This window comes from Squalius cephalus (genome assembly GCF_949319135.1).
Source record: "Squalius cephalus genome assembly, chromosome: 20".
Taxonomy (NCBI): domain Eukaryota; kingdom Metazoa; phylum Chordata; class Actinopteri; order Cypriniformes; family Leuciscidae; genus Squalius; species Squalius cephalus.
The window spans coordinates 24,989,384-25,006,868 of record NC_137141.1 but is presented as its reverse complement, the minus strand read 5'-3'; the positions used below and the strand labels follow the sequence as shown (position 1 = coordinate 25,006,868).

At 37.0% G+C, this 17,485-nt stretch overlaps 1 protein-coding gene across 1 annotated transcript in view; it reads right to left on the bottom strand.

Annotated features, from left to right (window-relative positions):
- The window catches only part of arhgap5 (Rho GTPase activating protein 5), a 33,358-nt gene that overhangs the window by 2,342 nt on the left and 13,531 nt on the right, over positions 1–17,485 (bottom strand). The window contains exons 4-5 of the mRNA XM_079852943.1: positions 3,597–3,674; positions 1,498–1,629 (exon numbers count right to left, since the gene is read on the bottom strand). Of these exons, the coding sequence (XP_079709069.1) occupies positions 1,498–1,629; positions 3,597–3,674 (210 nt within the window). The remainder of the gene's footprint in view (positions 1–1,497; positions 1,630–3,596; positions 3,675–17,485) is intronic.

The window sequence follows — 17,485 nt, the reverse complement described above, 5'->3', positions numbered from 1 at the left end:
CAATGAGCTGCAATTGCCTGGCCGAGAATATGTGAAGGGAGGGAAAAGATAAAGATGAAATATCAGTACTTAACGGCATCTATCTACAGCAGTGTGGATCAGAAATAATAAGGAGTGTGTCACAGGGGGCCCTGGATTAGATTCAGCACTCGGAAGCATCAAACGGAAATGCAGATGCATTTAAATGACTTCTCAGCTACCTTGGGCTGGGATTAGACGGTGTGGTGATGGGATTAATATTGAACGTAGTTGAAAGCAGAAACCGGGCACACAAAGGATAGAAAAAAAAACTCGACCGTTGAAATGGTGAAATAGCACGAGCAGGTCTCTACTTGTACTCATTGTTATAGCAGACACACTTCCTGTCTTTCTTGTAGTCGCAACCTGTGCTGAAGTGAATGCTGTTTTACTGACACGCTGCCACACACCTGCAGCTTGTGAAGACTAATGTATGAATGAGAGGCTGAGGTCAGACACATGATCACAGGTGGAGTCAACTGCAGGTTGACGCTTACACTGGCAATAAAATAAAGTGCTAACCCAGATCTTCAGCTACAACCTTCTCAATCCTTACGTGAAAATTGGTCCAGGCTAAAACACTTACTGAATAATGAAAATAATCAAATTTCAAAAATGTATTAGTCAGCAAGTCTGTTTCAAACTGTGGGTAAACAGTTGTATTTTGTTTAATAAAAATGTAACCTTTCATATTTTCAAGTCTTTTCTTGTGCAAATGATGTATAGCATTTCCAAAATTGGAACATTTTTATTTGTTTTTTTAAATATACACTACCATTCACAACTTTGGGGTCAGTAAGTGCTTCTTTGTAAAGAACTTAATACTATTCAGCAAAGACACATGAAATTGATCAAGTGAAAGTCAAGTTATTTTTACTATTTAAAATAAATGCTGTTCTTTTGAATCTTCATCTTCTCATCAGCCTGTAAAGTTTGACAATTTCCACAAAAATATTAACAGTTTTCAACATTGATAAATGTTTCTTGTGCCCCAAATCAGCATAGTAGAATGATTTCTGAAGACTTTGCGTTATGGCTGCTGAAAATTCAGCTTTGCCATCACAGGAATAATAAAAATATATTATACCAGACACTGCATAAACAGTTGGTGTGAAGATTAGCCTGCAGCAAATATTTTATTAATGTTGGTAAAACACATTAGATTTTGTATGAACAGGCCTTTAAACTTATTTAAAAAAATAATAAGCTCAAAGATGAAGTGTGACAGTGCCTAACACTACCAATGTACCATGTTTTTATGACCAAATCAGGCAGAGGCAATGTTACTGAAAAAAACACACACACTTTATTACTTAAGCCTTAATAAAGCATGACACTGAATGCTACACAGCAGTCAGTTTTAATGAACGTTTTGAAACAATAAGTTATAATAAACTAGTATTAAACCGTTCTAAAGCAGTCCGTTACCACAAACCTCAGACAAAAAAGGAAGCGATGGAGAAATGTGTCGATACTTACTGGCTGCTTCCACCAGCTCTGGATGGAGAGAGTACGGTATGAGGGGGTCAGGGAGGTCGGCAAAGAAGGCCTTTAGGGCCCCAGCCACAGCGTTCACGGCTACATCCATCACTATCAGGTCAACGCTGTGGTCTGAGAGAAGAATGAAAATAGTGTGAGCTTGTGGAAGAATCCAACTGCCTTTGTTTTAGTGGCTTTACCAATACTGTAGATTTAACAGAATAGAAGGAAATCTATGGGAAAAAGGGGAAAATAAATAGGAAAGAGAAAGGATGGGGAGGAGAAAGAGAAGCTGTAAGAGCGGGGTTTAAGGTGAAATGACAGCTGTCAGATTAGATCTCTTTGCAAAGGCACTGAATGAACACAAGAAGGGGTAAAAAGCACCCAATTCACTGTATCGTGAGGATGCAGAAGAGAAAAAGAGAGGAAGACTAATGGCTCCGGGCCAGTGGGCAGACTGATGCCTATAGTGGCTCTTTTAGGCAAACGATGGCTCACTGAATGAATAATGTGGTCACTCGGCTGAACATTTTCAACCCAGTTCACCAGCCATGACTAGTGTTTGATGTGAAATATATATGAAAACAGTGGATTTAATTTGGCCACAAAATAAAATAACCCTTTTTCCTGTAATAGCGACCAGCATGATGGTATTTACACGTGATAGCGATAGAGCAACAGCAGTGCAAATATAGTAAATGTGGAAATACATCACAAAGAAGTCAAAATGAGGAAGAACTTAAAGGTTTTGCTAAGCACAGCAAAACATTTTTTTTGGCTTTTACTGTTTTGTGGCCCTTGTCTTAACTCAAGTCTTACATAACATGCTAAAAGCTGCTTTTGCACGAATGCCAGACTTCATTTGTTATGAATAATCTTATCATTTGGTTCCTGTCCATCAAGTTCCAAAGAAAAAGAAAGCATTTTAAAAAATTAAATGAGATGGAAGTAAAAGATTGTATTCACTGCATTATCTACAATAGTGTCACGGTTATTTAAAATATAAGCCTTTTTTTTCCCATTGAATTTGCAGAATAACTACATTATGATGTAAACCGTTTCTGTGAAATAACATTACTCAGTGCACTGAATAAATTTTGGTCATACCACCCACCGCTAGCCTGTAACTGCCTCAATATATCATCAGCGTAGTGACAATTTAATTCTGAGGTTTAAAAAAGAGAATATAACAGATCACTTTAATGTGTCACAAGGAGATTTAAGCAAAAAATGTCCTGCATAAGCGAATAACTAGTGCGAATCACAGCTTGATGGAGGCCTGCAGGCACCAAGCCATTCAGAAGCCACAAATGTCAAGTATGTTTTTACAGGAATGGTTCATTTACATTGTGTTAGATCATAATTGTGTAATTCAGGACCTGTTTCTCGTCATTCATGCTGGTGAATGTTTGTGAGTGGTGGTGAGTGTTCACTAGTCTTGAAAGTTTGAAGTTATAAATTAGCCTATAAGTAAATATTTCGATACAATAAGTCTTGGGTGTAATGCATCACTAAATAATTAATTACTGTAATTTAATTACTTTTTCCTTGAAAAAGTAAGGGACGACTTTTTATAATTAAATTAGTTACTTCTGATGTAATTGTATTACATACTGTATAGACTATACAATAATTATAAACCAATAACATAAAAAATTAACGTCTAATGTTAAATGTATGTCTTTAATGTAACCTTCTCCCTTTAAATACTTTGGTCAGTTCAAGAAAAAATGTATCTTATTATGTATTCTTTATTTGAAAGCAGTTTCATGTCTATCGTTGTATTGTTCAACTGGTCGAGGTTGATTTGCGATTTATAAAGTAATTATAAGTAAAGCAATACTTTTTAGAGAGAGAAATTATAATGAATATATTGCAAATTAAAATGAAGTAAACAACTAACTGAAACAACTGAATCTAAATGGTGATGAGATTTCCACTCAAGCGGGCAAGATCAAATATATAAATTAACCCTTCAAACTGGAGTTCATCAGGGACACTTATCCAATTTGTGAAATGTCTTCCAACATGTGTCCTAGTCGCAACACCTGCAAATGAAGCCTAGTTTCCCGCAGAGCCCAGTTAAAATCAGTACGTACCCTGGTCGAATTGTTTCTGAATGTTGTCTTGATCCGTCTTGTTTCCACTCACTCGATAAAGGCCCTCTGTGGTGAGACCTGCAAATTAAGAGCAACACTTCATTAAAATCAATCAAGCAAAGGTTATGCGACAAAACCTCAGTGGAACAAAGCAGTTAGTGTTCTAAAAAAACAACTAAGACTTGAAGCAACCACATAAAAGGATGCAAATATTAATGACATGAGTGTCAGTTCCACAGTTTCTTATTAAATATGGAGTGAATACAAATGAAGAAACACTGGAACAAACAGTAAAGGATGACACTTCACAAGTTAAGGTACAATAAGTCCATATTTTCAACAGAAAATGGGTCTTTTGATCATTTTGATTTTGAAACAAAATGCATCTTTATGATGATCCTTTAATTTTTGGATGCAAACAATTAATTCAGGCATTTTATTTATTTAATTCAGAGAATGACAACAATTCTACTCCAGATATTCTGGTTTCAAAATAAATTATTATTTAGATCATCTGCTTTTTCATAGCTTGAACATCATTAATGAACATATAATAAATCATTAAAAACAATTATAAAGTAATTGGAAAATAAATAAACTATTAAATAATTATTTTACACATAATAAATAATTAAAAACAAAAAAATTAAAATAAAGACCCTTCTACAAGGCCCTGAATTATCACTTCAATCATTGTATTATCAATATATGAGCCCGATATAATATATGCCTAGTAGTTTTACTTCAAGATTGAGATAACCCTGCTAGCCCAATCAGCTTCCAGCTAAATATTTGAATATGACTAGTTGTATTCCAGCTTTTGTTATTCTTAGCTCAAATACTTTGGCTTCTGTATTCATCGGAAGTGCTTGATACTTTCTATAGTTACAATACACTATGTGGATGTTCTTGTCAGTTACCGGTTAGAAAGCGCCTGCCAAAACTCTACATGTTTGTCTCACATCCGTGAAAATGCTGTCATTACAGAGGAGTAAATCTTTCAGAGAAATCCAAATATTACTGAGAGCAGGAAAGCTACTCAACCTACAGCCTTCCCATTTCACAGAACAGCTCTTTTCCAACAACCTTTGCTCAAATATTTAAAATCATGCACTCAACCCAGTAAACTGGGCCACTCCAGATGGATAAGTGGACATACGAGCTGATCTCACCGAGAGAAAAGTAGGCCAGAAATGCAGATAATGCAGCAGAATTCAACCCACACTTCCCCGTTCCCTGACCGATAACGCTGCGAGTATCTCTTTATTTTCATTATGCCTAATCTACCGAAGCCCGTTTATTAATCTAAAGATAGCTCTGTGAAGCCATGACCTTGTGCAGCTCTGCAGTGCTTCGGAGCACTGATGCAAAACACAGGGCCCCCACAGTCACTCTCAAAGCCTTGTGGGTTGCTAACTGCTACAAGTCAAAACCACAGTGCATTCTTGAGATGCTCCCACATGTCAGAGCCGGTTCTTCCTCCAGAGCTGTGGGAGGCTACACAGAGGAGCCTGCCTCTTAACTCGACACAGTGTTGTTAAGGAAAAGGGCAGGTGTGTAGTGACGAATGCGGGTTGTTTTACTCCCTGGATGAATCACCCGTTTCCCTCAAACAGGTCAAAAGAATTTAACTTGAGACACTAGCCTTTTTTTTTTTTTTTTAAATCTCTACTGGTTGATGGAGTTTAGGGCTGAGCAATCTAGTTGAATAGAATATTTAAAAATACTTCTTATATATTCGAACAACAACTTCTTTTTCTGTGCTTTTGTACAGTTGTGGTTACAAAATACACTCAGTATTTTGAGTGATTCATTGGCCCAAAAAAGAGAAACCTCCTTTTTTTCCCACTTAAACACATTTAAATGCACATACTGTAAAATAGGACACGAGGACTTGCGGAAAGTTTTTAAGTGATGAAGTCAATAAATCTTTGAACTTAATGTTTTGCGCATTCATTTGAACAAACCGTTCAAAAGAACTCAGTTCAAATCTATCATAAAAAAAGGCTATCAAAACATCTATTAAAAAGATATTTTTAGAAATGCACGAATTGCAATTTTCTTGGCCGATTCTGATTTCCGATTTTTTTTGTAATTGTGACCTGCCGATACCAATTTATGCTGATTTATGCAAAGTTTTATTTTGCTTTTAAGTAAAATGTCAGTAATAAAATGAGAACAAATAAACCAATTGCAAACAACAGCACAAATAAATGCAACAGAATAAAGATAGCTATGAAATAAACTTGGCTTTAAGTTTTTCAAATAAACCTAAAAAAAAAAAAATCTAGATAATTTAGCTTAATTTATGGTTTAAACGAAATTTGACCCACCCATAGTTGCTAGTTGTTTTACGATGTCGTTGACGAGCTGTTAATGACTCATGGAGATTAAGTGATAGTTTGTTGAGGTTACCATGCAACGGCGTGGGTTTGGATCCAACCCTTTTTGTCAGTCCTGTCACATGTGAGAGCGTGAGCTCTGGCCTGGTGGTGTTATGCCCAGCCTGACACTGTGAACAGAGTGTCAGCTCACTCATGTGCAGGAGCACATCGAGACTAATCGCACTGTATAATATCGAAGTCAAAACCTTGAAGGAGTTCACACATACCGAACTGTCAGCCTGCTTGGGAACGAGTCAGTTTCCTATTTCAGATAGCGGATAAAGCCCAGTACACACAAACAGACAGTAAATACAGCTTTAGTCACTCACGTTTCTAAGAATAACTTGAATAACTATAGAATAAAAATGCTTAAAAAGGTCTAAATCACGTAAAATGTTACTCCTCTTACAGTGTGGAAACTCTCAATCACACCAGCTCAGACTACCTGATTTACTCAGGCAACTGTAAACGATATAAAATGGCAAGTGGAAATATTGGTTTAATTGAGCCATATATGTTTGAACTAGAAACTGATTCAGAAGAAAAAGAGGACGAGCGAATTATACAGGGTCGTCTACAAGTCAATGTATCAGAATGGTGCTAATGCCTTTTATGTATCGCTCTCTACAATGTCAGACACATAATGGTAATTGATATTATTAGCCTTCGGCTTGACTACATTATCAAACAGCTAATAATATGTCGCTAACGTTATACTAGCATTTCTCAACAGGGGGGCCCCCTTGGAGCATTCGGCGTACATTGGGGGTGCGCTGGAAGCAATATCTTTGAATGGGGGAGGTGTTGAGGTGTCCTTGGGGTGAGTTTGTCGTGTATGCCAAAGATTTATGAGATGAAACTAGTAGTAACTATTTGCAAAAGAAAATGATCTGCAAGATTCTAACACTGTCTGCACCGGCGTGTCACATCAAAGCAAACGCTTCAAATGCATTTGTCCTGTTATCAAAAGCGCAAGCATGCGGATCGAGTGGCGCGCGTCCAGTGTAGACAGAATCACTGATAATAATGGGTTCTATGTAGGTTCTTTTAAAAAAAGAAATGTACTGAACCCAAACATTTGAATGGTAGTGCAAGTATAATAATAGGCCTAAGTATAATACACAGAATGAATCAGAGATTAATTTCAATACAATTAGACTACATTTTATTTGGCGTTAAGGGATCTAGATAATGGGTATGGGTAGGGTCCTGTTCGCCATCTCAGAGTCAGACAATCAGCATCCTAATGATAGGAAAAGCCCTGCCCAAAACGTTGAAGGGATTGTTTACATGATTAATGTGACAGTAGGGAATGAGAGGTTTCAAACCACGTTTTTGAGACTGTCTTTGATGCATTGCATTTTAGTTAGTTAGATAGAAAGTAAGAAAATACTCAGAAATGGTGCTGGATTGATACATTTGCACATGGTTTGTCTTAAAGCTTATTAAAACCAACACAAAGACATATAAACAACATTTAAAAAAATGTATTTTCACTACAGGGGGTCTTCTTATTTTATGTAGAAAAAGTGCATCGCTATCTTGCTCTATAAAAGCTTCCCAGGAGGACTTGAACACACCAATAATCACAACGACCAACAGTTGCTAGGCATAAAAAGTTAAATCAGTCAGCATACAGACCCCTGTGTAGCGTGTCCATAATTTCAGCCGTGATGATCTTATTTAGTCAAATGCTGTAAGGAAGGTCAATGTCAAAAGTGTGGTGAAAACAGTAACAGGAAGTCGTATTAAGGGAAGTGATCTTAATTTGGATGCACATCTATTGTCCCCTCTAAGCCCTTCCCATCCACCGCTTGACTTTATCAGCACCTCCACATCATCAGATTACCATCACGCTCAACCTCAGAGGCAACAAAAGGCCACCGTGATACAGGAAATCACATGCCTTACCACTGCATAGGAAATGTCAAAATAGAGCTCATATGCAAAAACAGACCATAAATCAAATCAGGCACTCGTATAAAACCCAGATATCACAATATAGCCTAACAGATTTAGCAGTCTGGCTTTAGTAGTCCTCCTTCAGTAGATATGATTTCAAATCTGGCTTGAAATAATGTGAGACAACATATTCAAAAAAGGTCAGCGTAGAAATGAAAACCTTCCATTATGAGCACTGCTGTTTTATCTCCTGATGAGGGGTTTACACAGCAGAAGGAAGACAATATCACACAAAAAGCGCACCGCACACAGACTCTGCATGTCGGATGCTTCATTAGGGGAACTAAAATGTCAGGTCGTTCATGAGTATTTGTTTTCACAATGAGCATTAAGCCCTCATAATAACAGCAGAACTAAGCCATTAGTTTTCAATGAGAGTTGGTGTTGTCAAGTGACACAATGTAAGCATGTGACTCAACAAGGATGAGATAAGTTGTAACTTTATGCAAATGAGCATCGTTGCAAAGCGATGGCTACCACTAGACCACAACAATGACCGCTGGAACAGTTTTTTATTGAAGTATTTGCCTGAACCAAAATCAACCAGCTTTGAAACTAATCTCATTACGTTATTGCTTCAAAACAAAGTTTTAAACCAAGCCCATGATGAAATACACCTGACGTAACTAGAATAAATGTGCATAAATCATTATTTTATTCTAATACTAAAATATATTTGTATATTTAAGTTTATTGCAACATAGTAAAATATATACACTACAGATCAAAAGATTGGGGATTTTTTTATGTTTATGAAAGTTTTTGAAGTCTCATATGATCACTAAGGCTCCATTTATTTGATCAGTAAAATACAGATTTAAAATACAGTAAAAACAGTAATATTGCAAAATATTATTACAATACTATTTTCTGCTTTAATCTATTTTAAAATGTAATTTATTTCAGTGATAGCAAAGCCAAAAAAACAGCATTCATTCTTTACTGTCACTTTTTCATCTTTGCTGGATAAAAGTATTAATTTCCTCTTTTAAACTTTAAGTACAAGTAGTTCAAGACTGCTGGGAGACTTCAATTACATCATTCCCAATACTTCATGCTGAGCCTCTTTTTTGCCATGATTTTGGTTTCTATGGCAACAGCAACTTCTCTCATTGGTGGATCCAAGGTGCTGTGTGCTTAAGGAATGTGTGTAGCGTCATTTTTATTACTATACTATGTAGTAGTAAGTTAAGTTAAAAAGGACAAAACAACAAAATAAACCTATATTAGTTATACACATCTATTTCTTCATGGATAAAGTGAATGAAATATTTACTTCCAGAACCCAAATGTTGTGCGCTATAGAAGTGAAGAAAAGGAGCCCACATCATCCATCTGTTGTGAGATACTGTAGATGAGTGTGGGAAAGAAGTTAATGTTTCTGTGAGTGAATAACATGAATATTCAGAAGCAAGAAAACAGATTTATTGTCAAAATACAATGGTATCTTATTTTAACTGTTAGTACATCTTATTTATGATTGCAGCGACCTCCAGAGATAAAATTGCTGTCAACGGTAATGCTTTAGGCTGGACTCTAGAGCATAATGGCAAATGTCATGCTTTGTATTCCCATGTTGCCACAATGACTTGAAGGGGTCGTACAAAAATAAAGGGCAAAGCTCAGGGTTACAGCTTCTGTAAATGCTATAGCGCATGTCTGTGCAAAATCAATGTTCTTGCTTCAGAGCTGGGACGAACGTCACACCGGGACTGCAACATTTTCACTATAATGCTGTCATCAAATCCTTTCTGAAAAGGGCGTGCCTGTACAGGAACACACCAGGGATGGGCCGCTATCAAAAGATTCATTCCTCCACAGAGGCCTGTGTAAACCCAACAAAGGGTATTCCCAGTGTGCCGCTCTGATCCATTTTATACACTACACCTTTTCTTGACGATTGTATCTTGTATCTTGTATCTTATCTTATTATTCTGAAATGTTTGAGGAGCTTAAAAGGAATCTGTTGTAACATCAAATGTTTGATGTCTCTTCCTTCCAGGTACCCAGACTGCACCTGTTCTGCAGCACCCAGACTAGCACAGCTTGTGTTCAAATTATTTTATATAAATATAGATTTTTACATCTGTGTTGAAACACTTAAGCTCTGTTGAAAAAATCTGGTGTCAAGACTGTTTAACAGGTTGGCTGCTTAATTATTCCTTTAAGACACATTCTCCTGGCTAAAATTTGAGGCAGCACTGCTGCACGAATCCTTCTTGGATTCCTAACCCAGAATGCACTGTGACAAGAAGAGAAGTAGAAAAGATTATTAAAAAGTAATAATAATAATTAAAAAAAAAATCACCATAGCATATAAGACAAATGTCGATGATAAAGATATTAAGTATTAATAAAAATGTACATTAATAGAATAAATACAACAAATGTAATATATTTAGGTTCCATACAAATTTGGATGCTAATTTAGAAGGATGCTGCCTATGTAGGCAGTAAGGAACAAGGTGGCTCACTACGTTTTGGAACAGAGCTAGTGTGTTGGCAGGAATTGAGAGTGATTTCCGAAGCATCTTTCCAGTATGAGCGAGTACCCATAACCCAAAACCATTCAAATGAAGGGAAATGATTACATGGAAGATCTTGTGCATCTGGTGCTGATGCTAAACCATTATACACAATCACTTGACACCATCTGCTTAATTATTCTGTCATAACGCCCACCCCTATGGTGGAGTTTAAGACCAAATATCAGGGTCCACAAATAGACATGGAGGGAAAGTGCTTTTCTAAACCAACCTCCATCCGTCACCGCAGAAGCCTGGTGAAGAAATGCTCCATGAGATACAGTATGATTGTGTTAGCGGGGGGCAAACGTGAGTTTCAAAGCTATTGCCTCAGCATTCCACTAACACACGATAATAAATCAGCAGAGGGGGAAGCTTCGACTCACATGCTCATTCCACAGGAAATCGGTTTAAAAATACACCAACCCTTATTAACCTTATTCCTCACAGGGTTTCAATATACTTAACAAGGTTTAGGAAATAAACTCAGGTCAGGGTTGATCCTGCAACGTGAGACGTGAAGCCTCAAATGCCAACATTAGTGTCACTTAGGCACTCTGCAAACAAAAGCCTCTCTGGAAATCAAACCTTGCAGAATGTAGAGGGGGGCAGAATCAGAGTCAGGTCATCAATTTCCACACTACTGTGATAATAATTGCCTCTGCAGCTCTTGGTGCCTATAAATCAAAGCGGCAGCTGTGAAGGGAAATATCAAAGCGGATCAGATCTCCTTTTATTGATTTCCAAATCCATGCAAGAAAAAAAAAAACATGTTGACAATGTCCCTTTATTAAATGGATAGTTCACCCAAACATTAATATTCTGTCATCACTTACTCATCTTAATGCGGTTTCAAACGTTTATGACTCTATTCATCCGAGTTCTAAAGAACAAGCTGGCTGTTATTTTCCATTCAACTGTAAAGAATGAAGAGTGGAGCACTCAAGCTTAAAAAATAACACAAAAGCAGCATACATTATTATATTATATTATATTATATTATATTATATTATATTATATTATATTATACACTTTTATGCTGCTTTTCTATATATGTATATCTTATGAAGCATTGTTTGAGAAACAGACCGAAGTTAATCGTTATTCTGTGAAAATGTTGAAATTCACCCCAATTCTCCTGGGTTCATTAGAGAAGTATTGGTGTCCGATTCATCTGTTCATCACACAAAGCTTATGTATCGCTTTAGAAGACATCTTTGATCATGATTCTTCTATAATAGATGATGTTTTATTCTGCTTTGTGACAAATTTGAAGCTTGAAGACTCCAGTCCTCACTGTCAAAAAATAAAGATCAGCACATTCTTCAAAATTTCTACTTCTGTGTTATACAGAAGAAAGTAAGTCATAATGTGAAGCAAGTTTGGAATGACATGAGGGTGAGTAAATGATGACGATTTTAACTTTCGGGTGAACTATCCCTTTAAAGTAACTACACACACAATCTGCAGAAAATGCAAAACGGTGAAGGGAAATGTCAAAAGAAATCCCTATAAGCTCAGCTACTTTTAGGTCAAGAAGTGGCATGTAAGGTCCTAAGCCTATGCTTTTTACATAAACGCTTAGATGTCTAGATTCTGGAGTCAAACAACTGTCTGAAAGTGGTTAAAAATTAAGCCCCGACATATTTAGTCATGCTGAGTTGACAGCTGCGTGAGTGGCAGTGCTTTTAAAATAAAAACGAGTCCAATCTAAGTTGTGAGCGCAGCAAGTTGGCTGTTATCAAAGAGGGGTGGGTTTGCGTGTGTTTAGCCCCATGAGAAATGCATGGCAGTCGAGAGGATTTAGCAGAGCCGAGCGGCCTTATCTACTGCCTGCAGCTAAACAGCATCCCCTCGCACAGTCCTAAGAACTATGTGGCATTGATTTAATGTAGAATACCTGTTCGCAGTGAACAAGCAAGAAGCACAGGTGCGCAGCGGGCTGATGGACATAAATTCTGATATGATGAAAATAAGCAAGCCGCTTGTGGAACAAACGCAAAAAGCCAAACACAAAATAGAACTAAAAGCAAAACAATCAAAAAAGCAAACAACAAAGCACGTTCAATTATTCAGTGTGAATTATAATCAAGGGCTCATTGTAAGGCCACTGCAGTGACATGGTTTTTGGGTCTGTACTTAAAGCAGTAATGCATGAGTAATGTGTCGGCGGATGAGCTGTGGTCAGCTCGACCATGGACTGACCGGCATACCCAGGACATCTGCCCTTCAGCAAACAGTGACGGCATCATTCGCTCCAGCTCATCTCTAATTCATCATGAACAGATGGGATATGCTTAAAAATAGTCCTTTTTTTAAGCCGCAAACTACTGCGATTGCGTCATCTGCAGAAGATACCATGTTCGTTTGGGAGAAGGTGTATTTACTGAAAGCCAAAGTGATGGTTACATTATGGCTACTTTCTTACTCCACAGCAAAATCTAAACCAGAAACAAAGTTTTTCTATGTATGTCTGTTTAGTTAAATGGGTCCTTGATTATGATTTAACTTTTTTAACTTTAGTTAGTGTGTAATGTTGCTGTTTGAGCATAAACAACATCTGCAAAGTTACGACGCTCAAAGTTCAATAGGGACTACAACGAGCTTCTTCCCGGGTTGGTGACATCATGAACCCTAAAATGTACATAAACCCTGCCCGCGGGAACAAGCAACAAAGCGTGTGAGGCCGTGTTGGGCAGCTTTAGAGAAGAGGAAGAGTTGTTGTCGCTGTTTTTTACACCCCGGAAAAAGTTTTTCCTAAGGCTGATGAGTGGTTAAAATTTATTTTGAACACTGTTCCTGAACATAACCTCAACGTTTGTCTGTGCGCGGCACGTTTTACAGAGAACAGCTTCCAGAAGAGAGTACAATGCAGGCTATACCAAGGTTATTTTCATAAACGAAAACTGAAACTAAGACTAAAACTATTGGTCAAAAAACATTTTTGTAAACTGAAATCAAATTAAAAATTGATAAGTAAAAAACTAAAACGAAACGAAACCAACAACAGTTACTGAAAAACTAACTGAAATGAAATAATAATGAGCAAAAATAAATCATCGTTTTCGTTATTAATAAGCTCTTTACTGTGGCTCTTTACTATACGCATCAAAGCTTCTCATGAAAGACGTAACCATTCCCATTTTGTCGGAACAGTCTGTTGTTTATGGATCACAACTTGTCACAACGATAATGACGTATAACGAGAAATATGAGAGATGACAGACGAAAGATACATCTCTGATGCACATGTATCTGCAGTGCAAGAAATCACAGGGAAAAGGGTACGAGCCTTGACTCATTCGTTTTGCCAGATCTTGCAAGCAAATCAGCGAATAAGAATAAACCCATAAAAAAATTAAATAAATGGAAATGCTTTATGCTAAAAACAAGAACAAAATATTTTTGCGAATTTTGTGTCAACCTTTGTGAAGCAGCCTTTAAAAAACCATGATACCTACGACTGTGCTTTAGTTAAAATTGTTGAACACAACAAATATTTTGTCACTGTAATAATCTTTGGTCAGAATAGTGGATACCAAATATGTAAGATGCCAGAACGTTGCTATGTTTACCGCAGTTTAATTGGGTTTGTCACTCCTGAAGCTTTACAGTGCGTACGTGGTGTGAATGTTACATGATTAATTCAATAAGTGCCATTAAGTTATTTTTTATTAAAATCTGTCTTAAAATGAAAACATTTAAAACATAGGTTAACCCTAAGAAGTCTGATCAAACAAACAAAAAAATCAGGGCTGATACTATTTCCAGATCATTTGTCACACTGGAAACAAAAGGTGCAATGAAATGTGGGAGACTGTTTTCTGCTCAGTGTGCTCTCAATGTATAATGTACATTTTGTCTAATTTAGTATACAGGAATCAAATTGTACAAAAAGTAACATTTTTGCTTCCAATTCCAAGTCCACAAAGATTCTGGTTCCTTAATTCCATTAACAATTCTAGTACTTTTGAGAGAGCTGATTCATAACTAACTGAGTCATAAAATGATTCATTAGAATCAGCTCAAGTGGTCTGAAACCAGTTCTTGATTGCTGTAGATCACCTGGGGAATTCTATGCATATAGAAAATGTTCAAACCGTGCATAGAGTATCAACTGCAAAATTAAAATGCTATTCTGAACACAATTCTTCTTTTGGCAGTTGCCAATTAGATGTTGGAAATTAGCAGCATTTCTTATTTCTCATGGACATTAGCCCCAAACCATCACCATGGGAGCTTAAAAAGTTAGAACATTTCTGTTTGTCAGCTCTTCAAGTACATAAGCTTTATTCTTGCTTTCTTATAAACTCCCAGAGCTTATGGCATCATCACCCTCCACTTCATTACACTTTCTAAGCCTCATCCTGAGTCTAGATGCACTGGCTGATGTGTGGCGACAGCCTGTCAAAGCCAAGTGCTTCTGACATCCTCTCCCCTCGAGCACGACAAGTAGGAGGAGGCCAAGGGGAATAACAGGACTTTGCGTTGTCGGACACTTATTGCTAAGCATTCACCAGAGACCTTAATGTGTCAAAGGAAGAAAAAGGCAGAGTCATCAAAACTTTCTGCAACCCTCCAGCAAGGTGCATGTCTACAGTGGGCAAAGCAACAGTCATCAGGAGGGGAACTCCACTTGCAGAGCAGCCTAGCAGATTAAATGTGTCCTACACAGATTAATTGTTTACACTGATCTAGTCTCTGCCTGTAAATGGTTAAAACACACTCAGTATCTGCATTTACATGTAGCCAAATAAACAAATAGTAATGTGTCTGATGCTCAATCGGCATGAAAAACCAACATAATTAGAATTTTTTTTTTGATCAGAGTGGCTGAGTAGTTCTGCAGCACTTCCAGATCAGTTTCTTAAAACGAAATCGATCTCAGGACTTGTATAAAAGAAATTAGGTTTAGGATACATATAACCATTACATTCAAAATCAGCAGTCTGATTAAATTCATTTGGACTGATCTGTAGGGCTGGGTATCGAATTCGAAAAATTTTAGGCGCCTACCAAATTACCTCGATACCATCGAGTATCAAAAAATCTCTTGCCGTTCAGTACCAAATTTCAGTACCCAAGGGGTTAATCTCGTCAATGTCAGTGAGACAATAAGCATGCAGCATGATTGGCTGTGGCAAGGCTTTTTGCCAGTTATGACCAGAGACGTGGCTCACATGTGAGGCTGTAGTGTGTAAGCATCCCAACCCCCATCGATGTAAAAGATGTGGAAATTCACCAGGCTCGATGCCAAGCGCGCAATGCAATATTTACGACAAGATAATTGCTACCAAGTGGCAACACGACAAATCTGATGAAGCGCTTGACAGTGCATGGAATAAACTTAAGAGCAGAAAGTTGCTCCATCTTCGACTGCAAGAAGACCTGGAGCGCGTCACCAATGTACCGAAACTCAGCGTATAAGCTACTTACCTCACAGACACAGACATGAGAAATAGGCATATAGAAAGCTTGAAATTTCTTCTTTTAAACGAATCAATTCGAATCAAAAACAAATTCTCTGATTATTTAATCCAAATGAAAGGTGCATTTCTCTCAATAGGTGCGCGCATTCACTTTACTGCGGAGATGACAAATTAGCACCGTCAACTTCATCCTTGCAGCCAACACTGACTCAGAAAACACTAGTTTATTAATAAACAAGAAAAACATTTTAATTGACACATTCATAATCATTAGGCTACTTTTGCCAGAGCTTTGCAGCAAGCTTTATGTGTGCGCTTGAGCGCGAGTCATATATTCTGTCCCGCAGTGGCCTACATGAGTCTTTGAGTCTGTAAACAAAAAAGTAAAAAAACTGCAAAAATAAAACGTTTTTTTTTTGAGGTAATATGTATTGTAATCTTGTTAAAATGGATTTCATAAAATTGGTATTGAAAAGTATTGTTCAGGAACCAGAATCGAAGTCAAGGTATCAGTATCGACATGATCTGTGCATGTAAATGCAAAGCAAGTTGGTAAGTCAAGGTACTTATTACAAGCCACACCTATACATTTGCATTCTTATCTGTAGATTATACAAAATGCAATAGATCAAGCACTCTACACGACAATACTCTGATATGGAGAAAACTGCAAATCACTTTAAAATCCCACATTTCCTCCAACTGCACTCAACAATGTTGTCGGTTTAGATTTAGCTTTAGAATCAGAATCAGAATGAGCTTCATTGCCAAGTATGCTTACACATACAAGGAATTTGTCTTGTGACAGAAGCTTCCAGAGAACAGACAGAATGACAGCGACAAGAAAGATAATGAAAGTAAAATAAGTGAATACAAATAAATACATAAAGTACACGATTTACAATATATGCATGTACAGATATGTTATATAGCCTACAATGCAAGGGAATGTGAATAAGAGGTATAGTATTGTGAATAAGTGGTATAGTATTATAAATAAATATGAGTATAAATCAATAGTGGTGTGTATTGCACTTGTTTATTGCCCAGTGGGGGAATTTAACTGTTCATGAGGTAGATCTGGTGCTCAATGCGCTGTAGCGCCGACCAGACGGCAACAGTTTAAAGAGGAAGTGGCCAGGATGCGAGGGGTTCAGAGTGATATGACACTTAACCCTATAAAGCCTACTGTATCATATTACGCATATTTCAGTGGCCCCTAAATTAACAACATGATCAAAACTTTGCTGAAAAACCTGTTATACACACTACTAAATACCTTGTATCATCTGATTGATAGCTTAAACATTTTTAGCAAGTAAAAGGTATTTTAAAATAAGCCCCCTTCAGGTTGTGGTACATGTGTCTTTTTGCTGTAAAATCTTGATTAATCTACCAATTTTTATTAAGTAAACGTAAAAAAAAACTTCTATATTAGCAATATTTCAAGAAGAACACTAACTGAACTGAAGCAACTTAGGTTTACTTGATTGTCCATGCATAATTTTTTAGGAAAATCATATTAATTAGAGTATCAAATATAATACAACAGGCTTTTGAGGATCTCTCAATCATAATTTTACTGCATT